The sequence below is a fragment of the Neoarius graeffei genome, chromosome 9, assembly GCF_027579695.1.
Source record: "Neoarius graeffei isolate fNeoGra1 chromosome 9, fNeoGra1.pri, whole genome shotgun sequence".
In the NCBI taxonomy this organism is placed as follows: domain Eukaryota; kingdom Metazoa; phylum Chordata; class Actinopteri; order Siluriformes; family Ariidae; genus Neoarius; species Neoarius graeffei.
Window position 1 is genome coordinate 19,893,584 of NC_083577.1, and position 10,963 is coordinate 19,904,546.

General features: G+C 40.1%; 1 protein-coding gene across 1 annotated transcript in view; it reads left to right on the forward strand.

The window, feature by feature from the left end:
- Positions 1-10,963, forward strand: part of col6a3 (collagen, type VI, alpha 3) — a 96,485-nt gene that overhangs the window by 66,101 nt on the left and 19,421 nt on the right. The window contains exons 56-65 of the mRNA XM_060930509.1: positions 231-263; positions 353-389; positions 495-506; positions 609-1,093; positions 1,252-1,354; positions 1,508-2,209; positions 2,287-2,377; positions 2,473-2,531; positions 2,719-2,979; positions 9,583-9,663. Of these exons, the coding sequence (XP_060786492.1) occupies positions 231-263; positions 353-389; positions 495-506; positions 609-1,093; positions 1,252-1,354; positions 1,508-2,209; positions 2,287-2,377; positions 2,473-2,531; positions 2,719-2,979; positions 9,583-9,663 (1,864 nt within the window). The remainder of the gene's footprint in view (positions 1-230; positions 264-352; positions 390-494; positions 507-608; positions 1,094-1,251; positions 1,355-1,507; positions 2,210-2,286; positions 2,378-2,472; positions 2,532-2,718; positions 2,980-9,582; positions 9,664-10,963) is intronic.

A 10,963-nucleotide genomic window follows, 5' to 3' on the forward strand; every position in this document is an offset into this window, starting at 1 on the left:
GATTGATTGATTGATTGATTTGATTGGCTGTACTAATATGTGGCTTGGCAGAGGTATGCAGTTTACCAAATGCCCTTCTAGTTGAAATCATGCTGATACTGTGTGAGAAAAGGGGGGGAAAATAATTTGCCATTTGACCAGTGCCAGTCCAGTTTAAACAACCCAAAAACAGATGAGTCTTCTCCTCAGCTATATCAAACTGTTGGAAAGTAATGTTTTTGTTCACACAGGGCCCAAAGGGACCCAGAGGACCAAGTGTATCAGTAAGGGCATATTCTTATTGCAATAATTTTTAATGGTGGGGGGGGAAATGGGAATTCTTTGCTAACTGACCACATCCTGTTTTTTACAGACTTGTGCCTTGGTCAAGAAAATCAGAGATAACTGTCGTATGTATTGGTTTACAGTATCACATTCAATGGGTGTTTTATTGTTGTAAAAAAAATTAAACTGACTGGACATTATTGACTTTCTTTTTTTATTTTCTCTTGTAGCATGCTGTTATGGTAAGTGAGTCATTTATTTGATTTAAATACATAATTTTTTAAAAATACATTAATTTTATAGCTTGAAGATGCTTAAACCATGTTACTGCCTATTTTTTTCAGGAGCTCAGGAATGTCCTCTCTATCCCACTGAACTGGCCTTTGCCCTGGATGTATCGACTGGTGTGTCAAAGGATAATTTTGACAGTATGAAGAACATTATACTCCATCTGCTGAATGACATTACCATTACTGACAGCAACTGTCCACGAGGTGCTCGAGTGGCTCTGACACTCTACAACAGTGAGACAACCACTGACGTACGCTTTTCTGATGCTTTGAAAAAACATGCATTGTTGGAACGGGTGCGAGGCTTGCAGACTCTGAGGACAAATAAGAAGCGCAACCTGGAAACAGCCATGAACTTTTTGGCCCAAAACACCTTTAAGAGGGTGCGCAGTGGCTTCTTGGTGCGCAAGGTGGCTCTGTTTTTTGTGAATGACCCTGTGGACATCACAACAGCGTTCACCAATGCTGCTTTGCGACTCTACGATGTTGGAATCACCGCTGTTTTCCTCATGCCTCGTCCGCCAACTGAATTCCTGCAGGTCGGTGCAGAAGAACCAAGAAATCAAACAAGATGAATTGCATAAATATGTTAAAGCAAATTACAGTACACAGCTAGAAAATATTATTATGCCTACTTGCAGAATGCTTTTAGACTGCCCTAGCTTTCCTTTCACTCTCTCATATTTGTCTGTTTCAGGTCAATAACACTGTATTAGCCTATTTCAAGGAACTACCCTCTCAATCAAGTGCAAATTACCACAACAAAATTAAAGAGATAATGGACTGCCACATCTGCCTAGGTAAAACCATGTCATGCACTACCGTTTAGCCTAAAAAAAATCCACTTTATATTCATGGTTTATATACGGTAGCTCTAAAACAGAAACATATAGCAACATGTGATGGAAAGGACAGTCACTGAAAACATTTGTTTTGTTTTGTTTTTCCTGCAGACATCTGCACGCCTAATGAGCTGTGTAATTATAAGCCTTCCCTGAGTAGTCGGGGAAGAAGAGCCTCCCCTACAGACTTAGATGTTGATATGGCTTTCATCATTGATAGCTCTGAAAGCACTTGGCCAACTGTCTTTACAGAAATGAAACGGTATATTGCTCACATGGTGAATCAGCTGGAGATCTCGAGCGAACCAGCAACAAGTGCCCATCATACTAGAGTTGCATTGGTTCAGCATTGCCCATATGAGTATTTGTACAATGATAGCAGTATTCCTATTAGCACAGCATTTGGCCTGACAGACCACAAGTCAGTTCACAATATCCAGAGCTTCTTACTGGACAAGGTTCAGCAGCTAGAAGGGGGTCGTGCTCTGGCAGCAGCTCTGGAGAGTACAGTGGAGCACGTTTTTGAGAAAGCACCACATCCACGCCACCTGAAATTGCTCGTTCTGCTTGTGACTGGGCCAGTGGAAGACAATGAGGAGAGGCTGCTGAAGGCTGCTATTGATGTCAAATGCAAAGGTTATTTTATTGTCGTGATAGGAGTGGGTAAGCAGTTCCATGCTGGAGATGCTCGTATCCTGGCCCAGGTGGCTAGTGAACCTTCAGATGTATTCTACAAGCATGTTGATGGACCTCTAGGCTTCTATGATGACCATCTTCAGAGGTTTGCCCAACTACTGCCCAAGTACCTTAGTTGTAAGTATAACACTTTAACAAAACAGTATGAGTTAATCATTAGTCATATGTTTAATTTTAACAAATTTTCTTTGCAGTGAAGAATACATTCTACATGTCCGATGAAGTCTCAAAGCACTGCCCATGGTACCAAAGTGACCAACCACCCAGGTCACAAAATATTTACAAGTAAGCCTTCTGATGTAACTCCTTACATAAATAGTACCTCATGCCTATAATATTCAGAATTATGGATTATTAACATGTACGACATTTTATTCTAGGAACAACAATAAACACCATGATCAGGAAAAGAAGGAAGATAAGGAACAAAATCTTAAAGGTTTGGACATTTTTAAAATGAATGTATAGTTTCTGAAGGTCATGTGGCATCATTGCTGTGCCCTGAACTGCCTTGATCAGTGGTTTAATAATGCAGTCTTTACATCACTACTAACAAGGCCTGGAACTAGAGAATGATTGAATAATTATTGAAGTGTGTGTGTGTGTGTGTGTGTGTGCGTTCCCAGAAGTAAATGCTGAGGTCCTGCACCTGGTCAACGTTACGTCCAAAGGTTTCACTTTGTTGTGGGTTAATGATGATCCAAAAGCAACCCATGAGGTTACTGTGATCCGCCTACAGGATCATCGTGTAATACTGAAGAGGAATGTGACCGGTCCACATCTTACATTTAAACGCCTGGAACCCAGTCAAACCTATCATGTCGTAGTCAATGGCCACAGTCTTAAAGAAAAGGTTACAAAGACCTACAAAGGCATAATTACCACAAGTAAGCTTATGATCTTAAAGTCCACTGTTGCTCCTATTTTCACTACTATTGTGACTTAAATTTTACATCTGCAGTCAAGGTGACTTTACATTTGATTTATGTGGATTACAAAGGTCATTTTATGAAGATTACAAAATGCCATTTGATTAATTTACTATATTTTGTCAGAAAAAAACAGTATATTTTGTATTTAACAATTATTCGCTGAAGGTGAAGTGAATATTGGTGAATAATACCTGAGAAAGTCGAGGTTCTTATTCACCGATATTTGCTGAGCCTGAGGCAGACAATTGTTTTAGTATAAATACACAGGTGATTATTTTAAAAAATTGTATTAAAAAATTATTTATTTCAAACTTCAAAAGTGGCATGCAAATGTAATAACGGCACGGTGCAAACTTGTGTCACTTATCTACACCGTGTCACATAAAATACTTTTGTTTTGAAATCGATAAAATAACTCACAATTCCATCTTACCTTTGAATAGTTTTAGACAAAACTTTGTAGCATCTTTAGTGCTTTTAGGAACAGCATTTTCTTTCATAATTTGTAATTCTTCCTCATGAACGGTAACAAAGTGATTGGCCATCATTTTGCCGAGTCGCTCGAGGTAATTATCAAGAAATAATCCAAATTTATTGACCAATCAGCATGCACGATTTTCTATAATCACCTGTGCATTTATACGAAATACTGTTTACAATATACAGGGTGTTTCAAAAAATTTGATATTATTTGAGATGTAAATATCCCAGAAACTACATAGTCCAGGCAAATGAAACTGAACAGGCTTAATGTTGAGCAATATAAGATTTATTCCGCAAAATTTGAATGAGAAATTCAAAGATATGTGGATTCCATGAACGATTTCACAAATTTTCAATATGTGCGCCACCTGAGACATGGCACACGTCAAGTCGGTAGCCCAGCTCCTGCCAAACACGCTGCAGCATATCTTTGGTAACAGTCTTTTCTGGTAAAAGTGCATTTTTAGAGAATTCTCTCATAAATGTACGCTGCACAGTCTTGTTCGACTGCGTTCAAGCGTACTCTAACACACAAAACTCCTTTTCTTTTCCAGTGAATATACCTAAAAAGATCAAAACAAACATTAAACGTAAATTTTTGACCTGTTCCCACACATGCTGGGAAAAATTGAGGTCACTTGAATGAGAATCGGCAAAGTTATTAGATTGTGAAATGACACAATTTTTTTTAAATACCCTGTACTATCAAAACAGAATATGGTTTATGGTATAAACCATAATCAGAGTCAGAAACTTTTGTTCAAAGGGGATGTCAGATGATATGCCATTTTGGGCTTCGCCAAATACAAAATTGTCCAATAACTGAGCTAACCTCTTTTGTAGAGGAGGGGGGAAAAGTGGGTCAAAAGTGAAAATACCACAAACCATTTATGTCATAAGTATTTGTACTTTTCAAAACAAGGATTTAAATTTGTTTCTCTCTCTCTCTCACTCACTCACTGACTCACTGGGTGTTTATACTATTATTATGTTGTGAAAAAGTTTGGTCATGTCTCACCAAATTACACAATTTGTTGTTTTTGGAAGTGAAAAATGTAAACCCATCCTCTGCAGTAAACTTTCTTTATATGATTAAAGAGGGAGTCATTGATTCAGAAGAAGGATTGTTGATCTTTGAACTCAACCAAAAAAATACACTTCAGTGCTCCTTCAGAAGCCCATCCCCATCCCAAATTCATGGACCTGCATTGCTAAGGCAATGACACTAACAACTAGACTCGCTGACCAAAAGAGAAATGTCACTTTGTCATAGCTGAGGCAAAACAACTATTATAAAACGTCATCAAATGAACGACATGCAAGCACAGAAACACATCATCCAAAACATAAGGAAATAAAAATTAGAAAAAGTTAGTTGTTTAGGTCTGTTTTTACAAAACTTCAGTGACTGAAGAGAGGACCATATGTTTGTATCTAAAGCCTCACTCACAACTCGCCGTACGGGCTACTACGGGCAGTCTACGGTAAAAAAATATTGGCAAAACCGTGCTCGAGACTTGCGTGTGTTCAGTGCAGTAGAAGGTCGCAGACTGCCCATGGAGACTTTTGGTCCTGCACATACAAATTCTACGGGTCTTGCGACAAACCAAGAACGCAGACACTACGTACAGGACCCGTACTCCTTTTGTACGCCTGAACAAAGTCAGCAGCGCGGCTAGTAGGGGCTTTGCAATGACAGTAAGACTCATGAGTGATGCACGGTCATTGTATGAGTGACGTGCCTCAGAAATACTACACAAGTATCCACACTTGCTATTTGTGTGGCCCGCAAGACAGAAGTGCATCTCACTTTCTACTCCTATGTGTGGTGTGCACACAGTGCACGCAACCTGCACGCGACACACGGGCAAGACTCTGGGTATTTTTTGGCGGCACAGTGGTGTAGTGGTTAGCATGGTCACCTCACAGCAAGAAGGTTCCGGGTTTGAACCTGGCGAGGGCCTTTCCGTGTAGAGTTTGCATGTTCTCCCCGTGTCTGCGTGGGTTTCCTCCGGGTGCTCCGGTTTCCCCCACAATCCAAAGACATGCAGTTAGGTTGACGTGGGGCGGCCTTGGGCTGAGGTGCCCTTGAGCAAGGTACCAAACCCCTGACTGCTCCCCAGGTGCTCTGGGCTGCCCACTGCTCTGGGTGTGTGCGCATGTGTTCACTGCTTCAGATGGGTTAAATGCAGAGGATGAATTTCACTGTGCTTGAAGTGTGCATGTGACGAATAAAGGTTTCTTCTTTTCTTCTTATATATTGTGGGAGGAACCAAGGAACCAATCGTGTAGCATTGTAGAAAGGAAGAAGACCACCTCATTTGCTGTTTGAGTATATGTTTAGTTTACCATGCAAACGTCAAATAATAAAACAAGAGTATAAGGGAATAACGCATCTTATTTTTTTCGCAGTCCAAATCCTGCGCTCTGATTGGCTGGCGAGTGGGTCCATATTTTACAGTATGGACCCCGGTTATGGACCTCTGGCGACTCGCTCATTCACAAGAACAACAAACATAGTAGCATTTTTTGTCAACATTTATCTTTTTTTATAAGATTTATAAGATTATCAAAAATTTTAAACATTTTTGCCAGCATTTCTCAGGAGAATATCATTAATTTTACAGCATGGATGGTGATAATGACAGTCTTCACAGCGAAAGCAAGTTTTACTACCCTGAGGAAGAAGAAATAAAAGAAAACATTTCAAGAAAAAGCTAAAAACCTATAACTTGCTAACGCCGAGCAAAAATATGGCTGAATCCTGAATGACTCCTATTTGTATAAATTGGGGACTACATAGGCGGCAAAATGTAGTTTTTTTTTCCTGCCATGGAAGTGCACTTGTATACCGAGGAGGAGGCAATTTGCATTACAGCCATGAATGAGGATTCAAAATGGTGGCTTGGCTGGTTTTCCCTTTCGGGTGCTCTCGTTTTCTGTTAGAATTTGGTAAAGAAAATAATAAATATATTATTTACCAGCTTAAGGTCGGTCCATTTGGTGAAATACCGTGACCTCGGCCTTGAATACTGACCTTGGCCCAGAGGGCTTCGGTCAGTACTTTCAAGAACTCGGTAACGGTATTTCATGATGCGGACCTCCCAGCTGGTAAATAACATGTATTTATTTTTTTTGTGGTGCGGTTTCCATCAAATCCTGCACTCTGATTGGCTGGAGATCGGGTCTGTATCCTATGGTATGGACCCCAGTTACAGACCCCGGTTACGGACCTCTGGTGACTCGCTCGTTCACAACAACAAACATAGTAGCATTTTTTGTCAACATTTATCTTTTTTTTTAATGAGATTTATTTATAAGATTATCAAAAATCTTATAAATTTTTGCCAGCATTTCTCAGGAGAACAGCATTAATTTAACAGCATGGATAGCGATAACGATAGTCTTCACAGCGAAAGTGAGTTTTACTACCCTGAGGAAGAAGAAATAAAATAAAACATTTCAGGAGAAAGCTAATAACCTCTAACTTGCTAACGCTGAGCAAAAACTTGGCTGAATCCTGAATGACTCCTATTTGTATAAATGGGGGACTACATAGCCGGTTAAATGTAGTTTTTTTTCCTGCCATGGAAGTGCACTTGTATACCAAGGAGGAAACCATTTGCATTACAGCCTTGAATGAGGATTCAAAATGGCGGCTCGGCTTGGTTTTCTCTTTCAGGCGCTCTCATTTTCTGTTAGACTTTGGTAAAGAAAAAATAAATATATTATTTACCAGCTTAAGGTCAGTCCATATGGTGAAATACCGTGACCCCGGCCTTGAATACTGACCTCGGCCCAGAGGGCCTCGGTCAGTACTTTCAAGACCTCGGTCACGGTATTTCACGATACAGACCTCCCAGCTGGTAAATAACAACATTTATTACACTGTAGAAAATCCCAATTAAATAGCCCAACAGTTTGAGCACTGAAACACACTTTGACTCCGAGCTGCTGTCCTGCTCCTGCTGAGTGGTGGGACGAGGTGTCGAGATGTCCTCGTCACTGAGCATGGCACAATGGCCTGACAGCAATGATGGGATTGCAGTGTTCTCACTTCTGGGCATCGTTAGCTGAAACATACATGAAAATCAGCATATATAATATTAATTACATAAGCATATAGATACTGAAATGAATGTTTAAAGCATGTGTATTTACCTGTGAAAATACCTCTGGCGGGGTGCTGTGCCTTCTGCCGGCTTGAAGGCAAACTTCTCCCTGCCCATGCAGGGCTCACCAGTGCTGTTACCATCATCAAATTCTTCCTCCTCCTCCCCCTCTGCTGTTTCAGGCTGGGTTACTTTACTTTTGCTCGCTTCTCCTTGGGTCCCATTTTCTAAACTTTAAACTGAAATTTTTTTTTATTTTTCCCACAAAATATCCAATGTTCTTCAGTTGAAAGACAGATGCAGAATGCTGCAGACACGCTGGTTTTATACACACTCCTGGCTTGCATCACACACAAGTTATGAGTGATTGTAGCATGCTAATCACATGCATCACACATGCTTCACAAGAGCGGCCCGAACTTGTAGCGCAGGAAACTGGTAAAATGCAAGTCTCACACACTCCACACTCGCTGAACACACACTGCTCACATGCGTCAGATATACGCTTTCGACAGGCTAACGACGCAATTTTTCCCACGCCTTGAGGAAGACAGGTGTGCAACCTGTACTTGACAAGTACTTTGCCCCATACTCCTCCCCCAAACTTTCCCCCGGGTTCACTGCAACCCTGCAACCTGTGTGTGTCCAAAACACTTATGGCAGGTTGTGAGTGAGGCTTAAGCAAACAAGGAAGGTAACATTACCTTTTGAATTATGCATCAAGCCAAATAATCCTACTGTGCTAGCAAACGTGTTTTTAGGTCTATGTAGCCATAAAACCCTCCACAAACACTGTATGAACAAATACCATGACCAAGTCAAGTAGCTTTCTCATTTCAACCATATGAGGGCAAGTCAAAAAGTTCTAAGACAGATGTTATCATTTCAAAAGGTGTGAAAGGCATCCCCCAGAATTCTGCAAAGAAGGAATTCTCCGATGGAAACACCGCATGCAGAAGTGTTTATACTTACGGTAAATGGAGGATATGTAGAGAAATAGCTTTGTTATTTTAATAAATAAAGATTTTTTTTTCAATTTGTCTTAGAACTTTTTGACTTACTCTCATATATAGCTGGTAAAGAACACAGTGAACTGAAACAACATTCCTCCATAACTAAACAGCTGTGTGGTCATAAGAAAACCACTTGTTAATGAGGCTAATCGGAAGAAACGGCTTCAATTTTCTAGGTAGCATAAAGATTGGACTCTTGAGCAATGCAAAAAGGTCATGTGGTCTAATGAGTCGAGATTTACAGGCAAGCCAAGGTAAGAAAGGAAGTGCATGAAGTGATGCACCCATCATACATAGTGGCCATTGTACAAGCAATTGGAGGCAGTGTGATGATCTGCGGTTGCTTCCGTTTGTCAGATTGAGGCTCAGCAACGTTATGGGGCAATAAAATGAAGTCAGCTGATGACGTGGATGTACTGAATGACCAGGTTATCACATCAATGGATTTTTTTTCTTCCCTGATGGCATGGGCATATTCCAGGATGATAATACCAGGATTCGTCGGACTCAAATTGTGAAAGAGTGGTTCAGAGAGCATGAGGAATCGTTTTCACACATGAATTAGCCACCACAGAGTCAACTCTCAGTTAGTTCAACTCTCCAGATGTCAAGACAAAATCTCGGCAAAAAAAAAAAATCCATGCAACTCTGGACGTAAATAAATGTTGTGATGTTGCATAAGGTTGTCGAAACAATGCCACAGCGAATTCACATTGTAATCAAAGCTAAAGGTGGTCCAGCAAAGTTTTTTTTTTTTAAATCTGGCGGTGTATAAAGTAACTATGCCTTAATATTTGCTACAGAGGTAGTGTTTACTTCTTTTCCATTTAAAAAATCAACAAAATGTGTTATTTGGCCAGGGGTGCCCAGATCTTTGCAAATAACTGTACACCATTGTTCGGCTTGTCCTGTAATAGTGGCATTGAGAAAATATTTTTCTACTTCAACAGAAGCAGAGGGACCTGCATTCGTTGCCAAAGCTGAAGTGAAAGAGGTAGTGGCAATGCCACCACTGAGTAAACCAGAAACTGGTGAGTAAATTTAGCTCCATGGTCATGCAATATTTTCTATTATTTAATAAGCTCATGGCTTAAAAATCTTACAACTAAATTCAACTTTAGACTTTATTTCTCTCAGTCAGCTTGCAAAATCAGTGTGTGATTGATATTTCCAATGTAATAGAAAAAAATACTCAATACTCCACCAGGACAAAATTTATATAAAATCGCATTGCAACTGAATAGCAGTTAGTACAAAAAAAATAATATTTTATAATTTTTCTCCAGCTTAATGTCAAAAGTTGGACATCATTTGAATGTTGTTAAATTCGTGTGAATTGGATATCAGGTTGTTCCTAATTTCCAATTTTAAATGTCGAATCAGATAATGTGGTGTTCATGGCTACATAAATAACAAACTCAACATCGTCATTCATAAAGCTTCCTGAACAATTCTACAATAGATTTTCTTCAGTAACTTCTTAAGTAATCAAAGCAAATCTTTGCATATCATTATTCACATTTCAAATATGGTGTCAACACCATGTTTTGTTGAACCTGTTGTAAAGCAGCGGCCATAGAGATAAAACGTAAATAGCGTATAGTGCTTGAAGCAAGTTACAGGCTAGAAACAAAGTGTGTATAGGTTGTTAGTTACAATTGCAAGAAAAAGTTTGTGAACCCTTTAGAATTACAAGGGTTTTTGCATTGATCGCTCATAAAATGATGTCTGAGCTTCATCTAAGTCACAGTTATAGACACAATTTGACTAAACTAATAACACACAGTTGAGCATATGGCGCTATCATTCACTGTGCAGGGTGGAAAAAGTAAGTCAACCTCTGTGGTAAGAACTTCACCAATACCTAATTGGAGCTAATGGAAGGTGTTTCAGTGAAGGAGATGAGGTTGGAAGTGTGGGTTGTACTGGTGTTTTTTGCTCTTTAAATAAGGACACACAAAGTCAGATTATTGACACATCTGTTCTTCTCAAGAAAAGTTGATTAGTGTGACCCATGCCTCAAACCATCAACTTTCACAGGACCTTAGAAGATGTGTTATAGAGATGCCCAAAGCTGGAACAGGGTTACTACAAATGCATTTCTAAAGAGCTGGGTGTTCATCTGTCCACAATGAGAAACATTCTCTACAAATTACTCTCCCTAGGAGTGAGTGCCAGGCGGCACAGTGGTGTAGTGGTTAGCACTGTCGCCTCACAGCAAGAAGGTCCTGGGTTCGAGCCCCGTGGCCAGCAAGGGCCTTTCTGTGCGGAGTTTGCATGTTGTCCACGTGGGTTTCCTCTGGGTGCTCCGGTTTCCCCCACAGTCCAAAG